At 39.7% G+C, this 18390-nt stretch overlaps 1 protein-coding gene across 1 annotated transcript in view; it reads left to right on the top strand.

Moving 5' to 3' along the window:
• Positions 1-18390, top strand: part of LOC123507618 (hemicentin-2-like) — a 133349-nt gene that overhangs the window by 41487 nt on the left and 73472 nt on the right. Inside the window, exon 2 of the mRNA XM_045260633.1 lies at positions 14636-14834. Coding sequence (XP_045116568.1) covers positions 14639-14834 — 196 coding nt within the window. The 5' untranslated portion in view covers positions 14636-14638. The remainder of the gene's footprint in view (positions 1-14635; positions 14835-18390) is intronic.

The raw sequence follows: 18390 nt of genomic DNA on the forward strand, positions 1-18390 counted from the left end.
GAAGGAAGGATTATTTTCTGAAAGACTTTTGCGTAGCATCTTCACTGTTTTCAAAAAGGTTCTAGTTGAAGCTACACGGGTTTTTAAGTGTTTTCAAAGTTCCGGTGAAAGATTAACACGATTTCTAAATTACGAACATGGGAAAAGCTCTTCAGAATCCAGTTAACCATCTCTGTGGCCTTCGGGAATGATGATGGGGAAAAATTTAGTGGTTTTACAACTTTGGTGAGATGCTAACAAGATTTCCAAATCACCAACAGGGGAAACGCTGATCAGAACACGGCTAACCATCTCTGTGGCCTTCGAAAATGGTGATGGGGAAAGAGAAGAGAGATGGTTATTTTCTCGGTGTAGAATAACAAAACTAAGACATTTTCTGTGATTCTCGTGTTGTATCAAACGTGTTGTGTGTGTGAATATATTTGTGTGTATAGGTAACATAGAATTTTAATGTTATTACTAAATCAGACTTTTTTCATGCTTTTTAAATGGAAAATACATGAATACTAGGTGTGTGTGTGTGTGTGTGTGTGTGTGTGTGTGCGTGTGTGTGTGTGTGTGTGTGTGTGTGTGTGTGTGTGTGTGTGTGTGTGTGTGTGTGTGTGTGTGTGTTCCAGCAAACTGCCTAAAAACATACGCTTTTCCAGCAATGTGACCGTAAAATGGATGTGGTCAGCAAATCACATATCTTGTTCATATTTCTCATCATTTTTTTCTCTTCAAGTTTAGATTTTCCGTCTGTTCCATAAAGATCAGCATTTTGTGGCTATTTTTTGGGCTATTTTTGTGTTATTTTCGTGCTCTGTATGGCCACGAACTTTATGAGGCCGGTAAATCACGTCGCGTTTTTGTCAGACTCTTTTTTTCATCCTTTTTCCTCCTCTTCAGGTTATATTTCCGGCCTGTCAGGTGTTTTTTTGCTGTCGTGTCTATAAAGATTCATTTTTTTTCTTTTTCGTGGGAGAAATTTTTATGTTCTATATGGTAACGGCTTCTTTATGTGAAAGTAGTTATCATTTTTTGCCAGATTCCTCAATTTTTACTCCTCTTCATGTCATATGATTTTTTTTTTCAGTACTTTATGGTTCATTCTAGAAACCTGTGTATTTTTTTCAGTTTTCCTTGTCTTTTAAATCGGTAAGTGATCTTTATGTACTGGTAATTCATGATTTTCTTTGTTTTGAGCCTTTTCAACTCTAAGTCTTTCTCTCACTTCAAATACTGTTTAATAGAGTATCTTACAAACCTGTGAGCTTCCTGCCTGTCTTTCTGTCCGTTAATTATCTTTATGTAACTGTAACTAACATTTCAAAACTTTATTCTATCTTTTTTTTCTTCTCATCAGGTTTTGTATTCATTTCCAGTACTGATTTATGGTATATTGTACAACTGTGTGTGTTTTCTAGCTGTCATTGCTTTATTTATGGCAACGGATTCTTTATGCGGTGTATATAATTCATGTTTTTTTTTCATTTTTCCATTTTCTATATTCCATTTTTTATTTAACTCATATCATGTAGTGTTTATGGATTATTCTACAACTCCTATATTTTCTGGCTATCATTGCTTTATATATAGGAAGTTCATTAAGGATATAATTCATGTTTTTTCATTTTTTCTTTTTCTATATTCCTTTTTAGATTTTACTCTTATATCCAGTAGTGTTTAAGGAATGCCACTGCTTTATATATAGGAAGGAGTTCTTTATGTGGGGTATAATTCACGTTTTTTTAATCTTTTCCTATCTTTTCTATTCTCCTTTTCAGATTTCCTCTACAACTCCTATTTTTTTCTGGGTATCACTGCTATGAATATGCATTGTAAGTTCTTTATGTGGTGTATAATTAATGATTTTTTTTCATTTTCCTATTTTCTATATTCCATTTTTAATTTTACTCTTATATCCAGTAGTGTTTAAGTAATGCCACTGCTTTATATATAGGAAGAAGTTTCTTTATGTCGGGTATAATTCAAGTTATTTCATCTTTTTCCTATCTTTTTTTTATTTTCCCTTAAAGATTTCCTCTACTGTTTATGGGGTATTCTACAACCTCGTGTGTTTTCTGGCTTTGTCTTCTGTTAGGGATAAGGATTTATGTATGTGGGTAACTCATGTTTTTTCATCTTTTCTAAATTCTTTTACTCCTCTTCTGCTTTTACCTCTTTTTTTTTGTCCAGTAGTTTTTTCATCGTAATGTGTGTGTGTGTGTGTGTGTGTGTGTGTGTGTGTGTGTGTGTGTGTGTGTGTGTGTGTGTGTGTGTGTGTGTGTGTGTTTGTGTGTGTGTTTGCGCGCGTGTTTTCTAGCTATCTTTGTCTTCTATATGGGCAAGGGATCTTTATGTAGCGGTAAATCATGTTTTTTTTTCATCCTTTTCATTTTTTTTCTATTCCTCCTCGCTTTTCCATTACTGTTTTACTGCGCATTCTACAAACCCGTGTGTGTGTGTGTGTGTGTGTGTGTGTGTGTGTGTGTGTGTGTGTGTGTGTGTGTGTGTGTGTGTGTGTGTGTGTGACTTTTTTTTTTTTCCTGGGGGCGGCTTTCCTTGTCTTCTCTATGGGCACAAGATCTTTATTTGGTGGTAAATCTCGTTTCCTGTTCATCTTTTTTTCTCCAGCTTTTACCTCCCCTCAGGTTTTATTCCAGGTATTATTTTAAGACATGTGCCAGAATGCTCCCCTTTATTTACTTATTCTTCTATTTTTTTGTTATTTTTCTGCTGTGTATGGCTGAGGGTCTCCAGATGGCGGTGACCACATGCTTTTGTGTTCATATTTTTCAGTTTTCTTTTCGTTTTGGGTACTGGGACTTTGTGGTGTGTTTTGCAAAGGCTTATCTTTCTCCCCGGTATGGCCACTGGCTCTTCAAAATGGCGATAAATCACATCCAGGCTCTTTTTTTCATCTTTTCCTTTTTTTTTTATTCTTTAGTATTCAAAATTTTGCGGTGTGTTTGATAAAGTTATATTCTTCTGTCTATCTTTCTATACGGCCACGGGCTTTTCAAACTGGCGATAAATTACATGTAGTTTTTCATTCGTTCCTGTTTTTTTTTTTTTTTATCCCTCTTTAGGTTAATCACATTAGAACTTTGTAGCTTGTAAGAACACCATATGTTTTTTGGCTTCATCCCTCATGGCACGGGGTCTTCAAAATGCAGATAAACTACTTCCATTTTCTTTTCATTCTTCCTCATTATTGCTCTTCCAATAAAACCATATTTTTTTTTCTCTCCCATACGGTCACTAGCTCTTCAAAATGGTAATAGATCACTTGCATTTTTTTTTATCTACATGGCGATAAACTATAACCATTTTCTTTACATTCTTCCTCATTCTTATTGCTCTTCTAATAAGGTCATATTTTCTTATTTCTCTCCCATATGGTCACTAGCTCCTCAAAATGCCAATAATTCACGAGTTTTTTTTTCTATCCTTTCCAATTTCCATCACATTTCAGTAAAGAATTTTGTGGTGTGTTTCATAAAGCCATACATTTCTGACTCTCTTCGTTCTCCATTTGGTCACGGCCTATACAAATGGCGTTAAATCACATATTTTTCCGTTCTTTGCACCCTTCCATTTTTTTCTATCTCTCTCTTCAGGTATAACTTTGCGGCAAGTTTAATAAAGCCATATTTTTCAGTCTATCTTTTTCCCCACACGGTCACGGTCTGTACAAATAGCGGTATATCACACAATTCTTTTCTCCTTTTTTTTTTCTATTTCTCTTCAGTACTTTTACTTTAAGGCATGTTCAATAAAGCCATATTTTTCTCACTTTGTCACACGGGTTGCAACAAATGGCAGTAAATCTCTTCTTTTTCCTTTTTTTCTCATCTTTCCCTCTTTTTATCCCTCATTAGGTACTTGCATTACAACTTTATGGCATGTTTAAAAAGTCATATTATCATTTTTGACTCTCTTTGTCCCCATTATCTGAACAAATGGCAGAAAATGAGATGCAGTTTTTAGTTTTCACTTTTTTGTTTGTTTGTCCATCTCGTTTTCTATATTCAGCGCCACATTTTCATAACACGTTTAGTAGAGCTATATATTTTTCACTATCTTCCTCTCTCATATGACCACAAGCTGTACAAATAACAGTAAATCACACGGATCTTTTCATCCCTTCATTTTTCTACCCCTCTTTAGTACCAGAACTTCGTAAAATGTTTAGTCAGCCATATATCTTCTACAATCTCCCTCCCTCATATTGAACATGGTCTATACAAATAACAACAAATCAAATGGAGCTGTTGTATTTTTTTCCATCTCATTTTCTATGCTTCGCTACTAAAACTTCATAATATGTTTAGCACCGCCATATATTCTCCACTGCCTTTCTCCCTGCTATGGCCACGCGCTGTATAAATGTCGGTAAATCACGCGCAGTTTTTCGTGTTCATCTTTCCCACTTTTTTATCCCTCTTCAGGTTATATTTTGGGTGCGATTTTGCCGGAGTCACGATCCGCCACTTGGTTCGCCCATAAATCACAGCCTGGGTGGATTTCTTTCCCGAAAATCGTTCCTGCTTTTTGCACATCTCTCTGAAAAAGACCCGGGGGGAGGGGGGGGAAGAGGGACATGGGAGAGGAGAGAGAGGGAGAAAGAGGGAGAAAGGGAGGAAAGAAGGATAGATGCACTGGGCACTCTCCTACCCGTTCCTGGCCACCGAAAATAGGAAAAAAGATGATGAAGAGACAGCCAGCCGCCATAAAGTAAGCTTCGGTACATTCTGCGTCTCTTATTGAACGTTTTACTGTTGGTTCCTTGCGGTTCCGAGGCGAGTTTGTTGTAATGACGAGCGACACGTTTTCTGTTGAGACACACCAAGACACACTATATAAGTTACTCTCTCTCTCTCTCTCTCTCTCTCTCTCTCTCTCTCTCTCAGAAAAGAATAAGCGGAGGAAGGAAGGACATCCCGACTTTGGGTTACTGGCCTCTGTGTGTGTGTGTGTGTGTGTGTGTGTGTGTGTGTGTGTGTGTGTGTGTGTGTGTGTGTGTGTGTGTGTGTGTGTGTGTGTGTGTGTGTGTGTGTGTGTGTTTCACTGTATGATCTGCTGCAGTCTCTGACGAGACAGCCAGACGTTACCCTACGGAACGAGCTCAGAGCTCATTATTTCCGATCGTCGGATAGGTCTGAGACCAGGCACACACCACACACCGGGACAACAAGGTCACAACTCCACGATTTACATCCCGTACCTACTCACTGCTAGGTGTGTGTGTGTGTGTGTGTGTGTGTCGCACTTGTTGTCTAAGAGAGAGAGAGAGAGAGAGAGAGAGAGAGAGAGAGAGAGAGAGAGAGAGAGAGAGAGAGAGAGAGAGAGAGAGAGAGAGAGAGAGAGAGAGAGAGAGAGAGAGAGAGAGAGAGAGAGAGAGAGAGAGAGAGAGAGAGAGAGAGAGAGAGAGAGAGAGAGAGAGAGAGAGAGAGAGAGAGAGAGAGAGAGAGAGAGAGCAAATGAAAAATAGAATGAGAAACTATGGGCAAAAACGCACACTATACATTCATTTAGCCATCCATTAACTCACTCACTCACTTATTCATTCAGTCATTCCTCCTCGCATCCATCCATTCATCCAACCACTCAACCACTTAACCAAAGCGCAAACTTACCAAACCATGTGCCATCCTTCCAACCATCCATGTACTTTACCAAATCATCATTCAGTTCATAGATATCAAACATCCTTTGCTCTTCCTCACGTCACTCCCTTACTCTCACTCTCTCTCACACATACGCACACTCTGGCACACATGCACACACACTCTCCTCCTTCTCTCCCTCTCTCACTCACTGCTAAGCGTCAAAATCCACGAATGGATGTCACAATCCAAAGCGGCGATAAAATGTTAATCCAAGGCAGAGGGAAATGGTTACTTTCTGGTCTGGTTTTCACATTGCCCTGATTTGCTGCGCCTCGCTGATGGTTCTTTCAGTTCGAAGCCTTTCATTTCCCCAAGTCGTAATGGCGGGGCTGCAGCGGGAGCGGTCTTAATGCCTCTAGTGATGGCCTGGGTTAGGTGATTTCCGCTTTTCCCTTGTTTGCTTTCTCGTTTCGTGTGCACTGCTAGGAGAGGAGGTGGTGGTGGTGGTGGTAGTAGTGGTGCTGAAGTGCGCGTGGGTTTAAGTGGTCGGGTGTGAGGTGGCGGTGGTCAGGCGTGCCAGGGTTGTTGTCTGAATTAATTGGGTCTTCTCTGGGATGCGTTGGTGTGTGATTCCCAGCTCCTGATTGCCAGTGAGGTGTTCGGTGAAGGGTTTTGTTCACTAGTGGTCAGAAGTTGAGTATAACCTGATAACACCCTGCTCTTACTATCAGGGGTTTCTCAGTCTTCCAATTATAGTCTTCTGTTAAACTGCTTGCCGACAACTTGACAGAAGACTATAATTAAAAGACTTCCAGCCTGTGATGTCCGAGCTTTGAATAGAGAGATGAGAAGTTGAGTATAAAGTGATAATTTTCAGGCTTTTTTTTATGTGAGAGGGGGAAATTGACAAAGGTAAAAAAAAAAGATTTAACAAAAAGGCCCACTGATTGAACCATAAAGTCCCTCTCTCGTGTCTTCTCACTGGTAGATAGGATTAAATAGGAAGAAAATGGTACTGAAATCGAATGACGGATGACTGGAATTAGGCTGCTGAGTTGAGTCAAAAGAAAGCTATAAAAGACTAGATGAGACAACGATAGGTAGATATGTTGTACAGAAGGCCTGCCACGTGTATGTATGATGGCTTCCTGCAGCTTCCCTTATGCTCTTATGTTCCATGTTCTCAGCAGATCAAAGGGGCAATGGAAAGGTTATAAATTCAAGTGCTACATTACTCGACTATTACTTGAGTGGACCTGTTTCTCGTAAGCTCGTAAGCATCTTGTGTCTTGTTCCCTCCTACTTCACCTCAGTTTTTCTTCACTCGTCCCCTTCTGGCCCTGATTTATCACAAATAACTCAACATCTGTTTATCGTAATCATCTCATGTTTTTACGTATCTCCCCCTCTTCCTCCATTCACCTCGTCTATCATCGCCTCCTTCACACTTATCTCGTTTTCTTTTCCATCGCTTCGTCTTTCGGTAAAGCGCTGTTTTGAAGTCCTTATTATCTCCTCCCTCTCTCCCTTCCCTCATCCGTCATTGCATCCTCCTTCATGTTTATCTCATCTTCTTTTTTATCGTTTCGTGTTCTGGTATTTCACTGGTTCACTTCCTATGTAGTCAAATTCATTCACTGTGTCCTTCTCTTCTATCTTCCCTTCTCGTTCCTTTCATTTGAGTCCTTTCACTATCACTTCTTCACTTTATCCGTCATTTTCCTGCTCAATTCACTTCCTCATTCATCGTCTCCTTTACTTCTCTTCCCTTTCCTTGCAGCACTTTCTGTTTTTCACTGTCACTTCTCCTCTCCCTTCTCTTTTTTTTTTCCGCTCCTCCTGCCTGTCTTTGTTAACCTTCGCTTTCTGCTTTCTCCTTCGTCGTTCAGTTCCTTTCTCTCCACCCCTCCCCCTCCACCGTTTCCCTCCAGTCCCTCCTCCTCTTCCTGTATTTTTCGCCCTTCCTATCAGTCGTTTCTTTAACCTCTGCGTGTGTCTGTTTGTCTCTTCATTTCCTAAGACTGATGATCGACGCTCCAAGATCAGATAATGTTGTTTCCTTCATATTCCCCACCTCTTGTTTTTTTCCCCTTTTTTTGCTTCTGATGGAGGCGGTGAGGGAGGGAGAGGAAGGCAGGGAGGGCTGAAGGTGTGAAAGACGAAGAGAGACAGAGAGGAAGGGAGAGGGAGGGAGTCTATCCGTCTTCATAAAAGCCAGCATGTTTTTTATCTCCCGAGGGTTGCTCTGACGAAGGTGGTGGTGGTGGTGGTGGTGGTGGTGGTGGTGGTGGTGGTGGTGGTGGTGATGGTGTTAGTGGTGGTATGCTGTGGCCACGAATGGGTGAGGAGAAGTAAAGGGAGGAGGTGAAGGGTGGAGACGGGTGGAAGGGGGACAGAAAGGAAGGGAAATGTCCATTCACTGACCTGTGAGGATAAAGGGAGGTCAACATTGCCTTCATAGAAACAATATGAGAGGAAGTAAAGGAAAAGTGGTGGTAGTGGTAGCAGTGGTGGTGGTTGCGATGGTGGTGATGGTGGTTGCGGTGGTGGTAGGGAATGTAAATAATGAAATAACAGATACATATTTTTGCTTTATGAGCGTAAAGAAAGGAAAGAACAATTTATACACACACACACACACACACACACACACACACACACACACACACACACACACACACACACACACACACACACAAAATCTCTCTCTCTGAAAAAAAAGGAGAAAAAATGTTGAAATATATATCCACAACTCCCATTCCCAAACAGCAAGTGCAAATTAGTTAAAAAATGGTTAGCCAAATGACCGCAGTTATCATGTTGCTGCTGCTGCTGTTGCTATTGTGACTCTAGTGCTGCTGTTGTTATTATTGTCGGTGGTGGTGGTGGTGGTGGTGGTAGTGAGTCGGAAATATTGATATGCGAAATTGAATGATCTCTACAGGGAAAATAATGTACTATTGCTTTGAAACGGTGATACTGGTGACTGGGTAGTGGTTAATTCAATACTGGTGAAGTGAACTAACTGGTGCTCTTTCGCATTTGATACACTGATGAACTGTTACTTATAGCTGTACTGGTGAAACATGAAGTAGTCCTCCTAAACACAGGCAAAACTAGTAAATTTGAGCTGAATTAACCCTAGTAGCAGAAGAAAAAAAATGACACTCAGAATTTCCGGCAAAACTAGTAAATTGGCACTCAAATAACTCGTGTACCGGTAAAACACAAACTACTCCTCCAAAACCCCAGTAAAACAGGTAGAATCAAGTCTAGTAACAGAATAAGAAAAAAAAAAAAAAAAAACTGGTACTAAAAAAAATTGGGACTGAAATAACTTTTGTACCGGTAAAAACACAAAACCAGTCCTCCAAACTCCAGGTAAAAGTAAAAAAAAAGAGAAAAAAAAACGAATTATCCCCAGTAACAGCAAAAAACAAACCGAAGCCCGAAAATACTGCCAAAATTGGAGCTAAAGTGGACCTGAACTAATCTTTGAACTGGTAAAACATGAACTGAAGCTTCGAAATCCCATTGACACACTGAGCCACTATCCGACGAAGCAAAGGGTGACGATCGCTTAGATGTGGCGGCAGATCAACAGGCGAGGCAAAAATGCAGACTCCAGATAATTACAGCGTGGAAGAGGAAGAGGGAAACGATAAGGAGAGGGGGATACGAGAGAGAGAGGATGATGATGGTGGTGGTGATGGAGATAAGTGATAGCGTGATGATGATGGAGGAGGAGGAGGAGGAGGAGAAGAGGTGTAAGAATAAGTGGAGGAGGTGGAGGAGGAGGTGGTGTCGTAACAACTGATTAAGATAAAGGTGGGGTTGTAATCTTGACAGTAATGATGACAATGGTGATGAATGAAGGGTGGAGAAGTGAGAGGTGTTGATGTTGATGTAATGGTGATGGGTGATGATAATAAATGTAAATGGATTATAATGGTGACAATGATGATGAAGAATGGATGTAAGTAGATAATAATGATGACAATGATGAATAAACACTTAACCTAAAGGAATAAAAATGATGGATAAAAATAAGTTATAGAATTTTCAGGACTTTCTCAAATCTCTGCCAAGAAAATGGAGAGAGAGAAGGAAAAGAAGAGAAATAAAATAATTGAGCAAACGAGAGCTAAAACAAAGATAACAAGAATGATATTTATAAAGTTTCAAGGTTTTACAGTTTCGTAACACTCAAATCACTATCAGGAAGGATGTTAGATAAAAAGAACGAAAAATAGATAAAAGAAATGACAGAGCAACACACAAAAAAGAGGGAATGAAGAAAGAAAAGAAAAAATGATCTATTAACGAAGACAAAACGAAAACAATGGCACGAGAAGTAAAATTAACAAAGATAAATTTTCAGACGAAGCACAAACAAACAAACAAGCAAACAAATAAGTGATGAAGATATATATATATATATATATATATATATATATATATATATATATATATATATATATATATATATATATAGAGAGAGAGAGAGAGAGAGAGAGAGAGAGAGAGAGAGAGAGAGAGAGAGAGAGAGAGAGAGAGAGAGAGAGAGAGAGAGAGAGAGAGAGTGTATGATATCGAAGACAAAACAAAAACAGGGATAGGAAAAAAAAAACTGCAAAAACGAAGATAAAAAAAAATTGAAAGAAAAGGAAGGAGAAGAAAATAGGAAGAATAATAATAATGAAAAATAAATAACTATTGACAAAGAGAAAAAAAAACAATGGATGTATATTCTTTTTTTGAATGAAAGAATGAAAATAAAACAGTGGAAATAGAAATAAAGAAAGAAAGAAAAGGAAAAAGGAAAAGTTATCTAAAGCAAAAAAAAAAAAAAAAAAAACAAATATCGTACAGAAGAAACAAAATACAGTTAAAAGAACAGAGAAAGAAAGAGAAAAACAAAGAAAAAAATGAAAACAAAGATAGAAAGGAAGAAAGAATGAAGAAAACTAATCACTGGTACGGAAGAAAACACTCAGAAATAATAACGAAGAAACAAAAATAGAAAGTTACACAGAATAAGAAACAGAAAAAAGAGAAAAGAAAAGAAAGAAGAATATAAAGGAAAACCAATCTTTCAAGCCAGACAAAACAGAAACTGAACTAACAACAAACAAGAAGATAAAGAAGGAAGAAATGAAGAAAAGAAAGAAAAAGAAAAAGAAAAAAAACAACCTCTGAAATCAAAGACAAAAACAAAAACTGAACCAGGAACAAACGAAAGATAAATAAAAAAAGGAGGGAATGAAGACAAGAAACAAAGAAGGAAAAAAATAAGAAAGAAAGATAAAAGGAAACCAATCTCTGAATCAAAGACAACACACACACACACACACACACACACACACACACACACACACACACACACACACACACACACAAGAAAGATAACAACAAAAGATAAAAATTGAGATCTTCTTACCACTGCAGCACTCAAACCGTGACGAGGAGGAGGGAAGGCGAAAAGAGAGAAAGAAGGAGAGAAAAAGAACAATAAAAATAAGACGTATCACCAGAAACACAACAAGAGGAGTGAGAGAAATGTGAAGATTTACAAGTTCTGAGAGAAGTCTTGTTACACTGAAAGAATCACTCGCGCTATAAAAAAAAAAAGAGAAAAGAAAGAGGGGGAAAAAAGAAACGGAAGAAAGAAAAATAAAAACCGTATATTTACCGCTACAGGAAAATAAAACATTAAAGATACAGATACAAAGAATAATTTCCTTGAGATTTTACGGGGCACTTAAATAACTAATTGTCAGACGGAAGCAAAATGAAAAAAAAAAAAGAAAAAGATGAAGACAAAAAAAAAAAAAAAAAAAGCGAAATTGCATTAGTTATCCCACAAAATAAAAGTGACAGAAAGAAACGAAGGAAGAAAGTAAGAAAGAAAGAACGAAAAAAAGGAGAGAGAGAGAGAGAGAGAGAGAGAGAGAGAGAGAGAGAGAGAGAGAGAGAGAGAGAGCAAAATTAAGACTCACAATTAACGCGTAGGAGGAAAAGGAAAAGGAAGCGGAAGAATAGAGAGAAACTAAGGATAAGAAGGAGGAGGAGGAAGAGAGATTGTGATGAGCATTCCCACATCCCTCCATATAACCCATCACTCCCCTCTCTTACCTCCCCCTCCACCACTCTCCCTCCCTCCTCGCGCTGGAAGTGGTAAAAGGGTGGAGAGCAGGAATAATTATATATTTATCTCCCTGAAGAACAAAGGAGCATTATCCAGGGTGCGGAATGTTAATTAAAATATAGGAGTGGGTAGGCTCGCTCGCTAGCACGCTTCGCCTCCCACCCCACCCCTTCCCGCGTTCCCCCCGGTCCGCCGCCAGCCGCCCCTCACGTGGAAATATATCGTAGGGTAATGGGAACAATATTAGGTGCAAATTTCCTCGTGCTGCGTCAGGGAAAGTAAAAGTAAGGATATTCTGGGCAGAGCTTGAGTTGTCTATGTGGCCCGTGCGATTAGGAACGGTGCTGAGAGAGAGAGAGAGAGAGAGAGAGAGAGAGAGAGAGAGAGAGAGAGAGAGAGAGAGAGAGAGAGAGAGAGAGAGAGGTTGTTCGTGGAAAATACTTTTGTTATTACTACTAGTACTACTACTACTACTACTACTACTACTACTACTACTACTACTGCTGCTGCTGCTCCAACTACTGTTAAGAATCTTTAGTGTGTAGCTGTTTTATTCCCACAGTTCAGTTAAAGGGCGTTAAATAAATGTGTTTGTTTTGTCATTATTATCATTATCACTTCTACTATCGTTATCATTACTACTGCTATCACCATCACGACAACAATAATTTCTACTACTACTACTACTACTACTACTACTACTGCTATTATTACCAAGGGGCTGTCTAGTTTCCCATCCCACAGCCAGAGTGAAAAAAAAATACAGCTGCGGCATTCTCTGTATTCCCTGCGTGTTAAAGAGGCGGTGCTGGGGTGGGGGGGAGGGCCAGTGGGTGGGGGGACAGGGGACTAAAGGACCAACGCCCCCTTCCCCATCCTCTTTGTTTTTGTTGGCATAATGAGACGAGGCGTGTTGTCTTGTGTGGGTTGCTTCCATTTCGAGGGGATTTCTGTAAAGTGTTTAGTTGTGTTGCTTTTTTTTATTCTTGGTGTTGCTTTATGCTGGTGTTGCTCCTGCTGCTGCTGCTGCTACTACTACTACTACTACTACTACTACTACTACTACTACTACTACTACTACTACTACTATACTACCACTACTACTATTGGTACTTATTGTATAGCTGCTTCTACTAACAATATATTACTGTTATTCCTACTTCTGGTTTTATTACTATTACTACTACTACTACTACTACTACTACTACTACTACTACTATTACAACTACTACAGATATTATGACCGCAAGAACGTTATACAAAATCATGAAAATAATGAGCACCAAAAAATGACAAAACAAAACAAAAAAAAATAACAATAAAAAGAGCAGGACCACCGCCACCACCATTACCACCGCCACCATCACCACCATCACCACCACCACCACCACCACCACAGTAATGAGATCCTTCCTCGCTCTGCACCGGGATGTCATGACAGGAGAGGATCATCAACACACACGGCACACGAGAGCTATTAATAGTGAGAGAGAGAGAGAGAGAGAGAGAGAGAGAGAGAGAGAGAGAGAGAGAGAGAGAGAGAGAGAGAGAGAGAGAGAGAGAGAGAGAGAGAGAGAGAGAGAGAGAGAGAGAGAGAGAGAGAGAGAGAGAGAGAGAGAGAGAGAGAGAGAGAGAGAGAGAGAGAGAGAGAGAGAGAGAGAGAGAGAGAGAGAGAGAGAGAGAAGAGAGAGAGAGAGAGAGAGAGAGAGAGAGAGAGAGAGAGAGACTAGAGAGAGAGAGTTGGTGACAAAGGTAGACACAGAAACAAAAGATTGAAATAGATAAATAAAAAAAGGCAGACAGACAGACAGACAGACAGACAGACAGACAAACAGGCAGACAGACAGACAGACGAGGAGAGATGTCGTTGCTTGGTACTGGAGCAGATGATACTCAGGTCAGATAATCCCCAAAAGAGATCAGCCTGAGTGCAAGTAAATCTCAAAACATTTGGTGCTTGAAACGCTTGATAGGAAAACCACTTGTTCCTGGAATGTTTGGAGACTCAGAGGAACAAACTATAGAGTATATGAGGAAAGCATGTTGATCTACACACTTGGGTTCGCTACAGCGTTAATAAACCTTTTCGAACTTTTCATAAACCTTTCAAACCGTTCAACACACTATAATGATGTTCACCGAGTCATCCATCCACTTGTTCAACTATATTCACCCATCTGCTTAAATCTCTCGACCACTTAACCACCTACTTACCCACCTATCCTTTCAGCTACGGATTCTAAACGATCTACCCATTCATCCAATCCACTCACCAGGACAGACATAAAAATAACACGTTCGAGCTTTAAAAAAATTGGTTTATGAAAAGAGACAGAAAGGAACTGGTTTTCAAATAGAGTGGTAGGTGAAAGGAACTAACTCAGAAATCAGGTTGCTGGTGTCAAGTCATTAGGGAGCTTTAAAGGAAGATCAGACGCTAAGTACAGGCTTATAATAGCTGACAGGTTTCAAAGGTGTTTTTTACGCTTCTAGTTACAGATTAATAAGATCTCTGCGTTATAAACAGGAAAACACTTTGGAGAACCTTGCTAATCATCTAAGCGGCTCTTGAAAGTAACCGTGGGGAGAGCAAAGCGTGTCAGAAAACAGGTCTTGGAAGTATCACAGCCACAAGTATCATTTCTGAGTCAATTTCTTCATTATCATGACACGTTTTCATATATATTCTGCTTATTATATGGTGATTCTAAACAGCTTCAGGAACTTCTGTGGGGATTAGAATAGTGAAGACTCTAGGCTATTAATCTTCTGACCTCCATCGACCCTTCCTAATGTGAATAAAATCGTCTAATCATATCCAAAACTCATAGGAAAAATGCGTCCCAGTAGTGAAGGGTTAAATAATTGATTACGTTTTCTTTTTGTCCTGCAGGGAATGGCTCGTAGCGGTGACAGAAAACGCGAGGTAGTGGAGTCTTTCCTTCTCGCTTCCCTCTCCGCCTTCTCCATCACCCTCACAGCCGCCACCGCAGTCTCCACCTCCACCTCCACCTCCACCGCGCCTCCACAAGCCTCCACCACCACGCCGAGCCTCTTCTCCAGTGTGGCCGAGTCTGAGGATGACCACTATGGTAAGTTTTGCCTCGATTTTTCACCTTTTCCAGCCCTTTTTTATGCTTCTCTTGTCCTTCGCCTTAATGTCTTTAGTCCCCCCTTTTCCCTCTCTCCTCTCCCCTCTCCCCCTCTCTCCTTTCTCTCTCATTGTCTATTTTTCTATACCCCCCCTTCCCACCTCCTCTTTTCCGTTTTCTTTTGTGTTTTTTGTGGTCATTAACTTTGACTTGGTGTGTGTGTGTGTGTGTGTGTGTGTGTGTGTGTGTGTGTGTGTGTGTGTGTGTGTGTGTGTTCTCGTTGGCGGAAGTGTTTTAATTATACTTAGATAACACACTATTCAATTACCTCGTTTGTGTGTGAGAGGCTGATTGTGGTGCCAATTAATGCACCTGTGTGTGACTGCAGGTAAACCAAACGCAGGTAATTACGCCACCAATTACCTGGATTTCTGGGAGAGACACAAAATAAAAATGGTCATAAAAAGCTGAAAAAAATCAATTGTAATAAGCTACTAGACAGAGAGAGAGAGAGAGAGAGAGAGAGAGAGAGAGAGAGAGAGAGAGAGAGAGAGAGAGAGAGAGAGAGAGAGAGAGAGAGAGAGAGAGAGAGAGAGAGAGAGAGAGAGAGAGAGAGAGAGAGAGAGAGAGAGAGAGAGAGAATGACAAAGGAAAGTTACTGAAAGAGACAAAATAAACATAAAAGTGAAGAAAAAGAAAAAAAAGACAGGTGGTTGAGAGAGAGAGAGAGAGAGAGAGAGAGAGAGAGAGAGAGAGAGAGAGAGAGAGAGAGAGAGAGAGAGAGAGAGAGAGACGAAAAAGGGAATGCTGTAATATCTCCCTGTCCATATACAAGACTATCTAGACAACTGGCAATTTGGACTGTCACCTTTACTGAAACGCTTAAAGGGTCCTGGTTCGAGCCCCAAGATTTGCAGTAGGGGAAATAAAAGCCTTAAACCCTCGGCTCTCAGATTAATTTGTCAAGGTTTGTGAACTACAGCCACTACAGGAGGGAAAAGGGGAAAGGAAAAGAAAAATTGACCAGGGAGGAGAAATGGATGGGATAGGGAGGAGGAGGATGAAAAAGAGCCGTGGAATGGTAGTAGTAGTAGTAGTAGTAATAGTAGTAACAGAAGCAATCGTAATAACAGCAACAACAGCAGAAGCAATATTACCTCCACTACCACCGTCACCACCACCACCAATAGTAGTAAAAGAAGAGGAAGAAGAAGAAGGGGAAGAAAGACGTACTGCAGAAATAGGAGGAGGCTTGGAGAGGACACTGGAGCCTCGCATCGACAGAGTAACGCATGAGGAAGTGTCTCGAGGAATGACAGGCAAGAGAAAACTGATACCGTCCATCTGAAAACGGTGCCTAGAATTCTGGGGCCACGAGGGAAGAAGAAAAATATGCTGAAAAATCTTGCACCTGCGCCTCGACCGTCTGAGTGTGAGATGGACAAACCTGACACGCCATAACACTTGCATCACACTACTACAACTGCTACTCCTCCTCCTCCTCCTCCTCCTCCTCCTCCTCCTACTACTACTACTACTACTACTACTACTACTTAAAAGAATAGTTAAGACCTTCGGCTAATATTTTACTATTTTTTAGGTAGATTGCATTTAAGTGGGCCTTTTTTAATGCTTTTTTTTCTCCTTGGCAAGTTTTCCTCTTGCATAAAAAGAAAAGAATAAGAACGCTGGACAGAACTACCACGCTATCACACTCACATCACTACAATACTGCTACACTTCCCACACTCAACCCCTTCAGTGCTATGACGAGTTTTCATATTCATTCTGCTTGTTAATTAGTGATTTCATATGACTTCAGAAACTCATGTGGGGAATTAAAATAGTGAAGATTCTGGCCATTAATCTTCTGATCTCCATAAACTCTTCCCAACGTAAATAAAATCGTCTAATCTTACCCAAACTCATGGTGAAAATGCGTCCCGGTACTGAAGGGTTAATAATGCACTTTTAAAGCCTGTAGGACTCAGTGACTGTCTGATGGTGAGCACTATATAGATTTCAGTGCTGTTTTTGATTGCTAGTGTAGAATCCTTGTCACACTATCACTGGGGTTATGAGATTGCACGTGAAGACTACATTAACTCCCACTGGAGACTGTCATAAGTAAAATAAGTCGCCGAGAAGTTAATAGATATAATCTCTTGACTTATTTTCCTCTTTCCTGAATTTTGTGTTTTTATCTTTCTATTGATGCAGATATCTTGTTAAACTGTCACTGGAATCTCAAAAACATACAGGAAAGTCTACTATACATTGAAAACAAACCTCCACGACTTATTGCCCTAAAATGTGGCTCTTTGGGGTATTTTTTTCAATTGATGACGTAAAATCCCTTTTAACTTCTTACTGGAAACAAGAAAACACACCTGAACACCACAGTAGTTACTAGAAGAGATTGCTGAGAGTAAATCAAGACACACAAAATTTTGACTCACATTCTGCCTTCTCATAGGTTAAAAATAAAAAAGTTTCCTTCATTCACTTCTTCACTTCTCTTACTTTTAAACTATCAGTAGACTCACAAAAACTCACAATAACGTTCACTATATATTGAGAACAAACCTCTACGACTTATTGCCCTAAAAATTGACTCTTTGCAGTATTTTTTTCAATTGATAACGCAAAATCCCACTTAACTTTTTACTGGAAACAAAACACACCTGAACACCACAATAGATACTAAAGAGATTGCTGAAAGTAAATCAAGACACACAAAATTTTGACTCACATTCTGCCTTCTCATAGGTTAAAAAAAAAAAAAAGTTTCCTTCATTCACTTCTTCACTTCTCTTACTTTTAAACTTTCTCTTACTTTTAAACTATCACTAGACTCACAAAAACTCGTAATAACGTTCACTACATATTGAGAACAAACCTCCACGACTTATTGCCCTAAAAATTGACTCTTTGGTGTATTTTTTTCATTTGATAACGCAAAATCCCTCTTAACTTTTTACTGGAAACAAGAAAACACACCTGAACACCACAATAGCTACTAGAAGACATTGCTGAAAGTAAATCAAGACCCACACACTCTTCACTCACATTCTGCCTTCTCATAGGTCCCCCCAAAAAAAGTTTCCTTCACTCACTTCTTCACTTCTTATTGCCTTATAAATTGACTCTTTGCAGTATTTTTTTCAAATGATAACGCAAAATCCCACTTAACTTTTTACTGGAAACAAAACACACCTGAACACCACAATAGTTACTAAAGAGATTGCTGAAAGTAAATCAAGACCCACACACTCTTCACTCACATTCCGCCTCATAGTTAAGTCCAAAAAATTTCCTTCACTCCTTCTACTTCTTACTTATGCATCTCGCTGAAATAAGAAGTCCGTTCTAAAACTCAAATATTAAAAACGCTCTCGCAAGTGCCATCCCTCCTCGCGTGTCTGTGTGTGCGTGTGTCTTTGTGTATTTGTGTGTGTTGTAAAGCTGAAGGGAAGGGGAAAAAACTCCAACTTTTTCTTTCGCTTATTCTAGTATCAGTGACGGGCTGTGGTGCTTAGCAAGGCGTGACGTTCAT

The sequence above is a fragment of the Portunus trituberculatus genome, chromosome 23, assembly GCF_017591435.1.
Source record: "Portunus trituberculatus isolate SZX2019 chromosome 23, ASM1759143v1, whole genome shotgun sequence".
NCBI lineage: Eukaryota > Metazoa > Arthropoda > Malacostraca > Decapoda > Portunidae > Portunus > Portunus trituberculatus.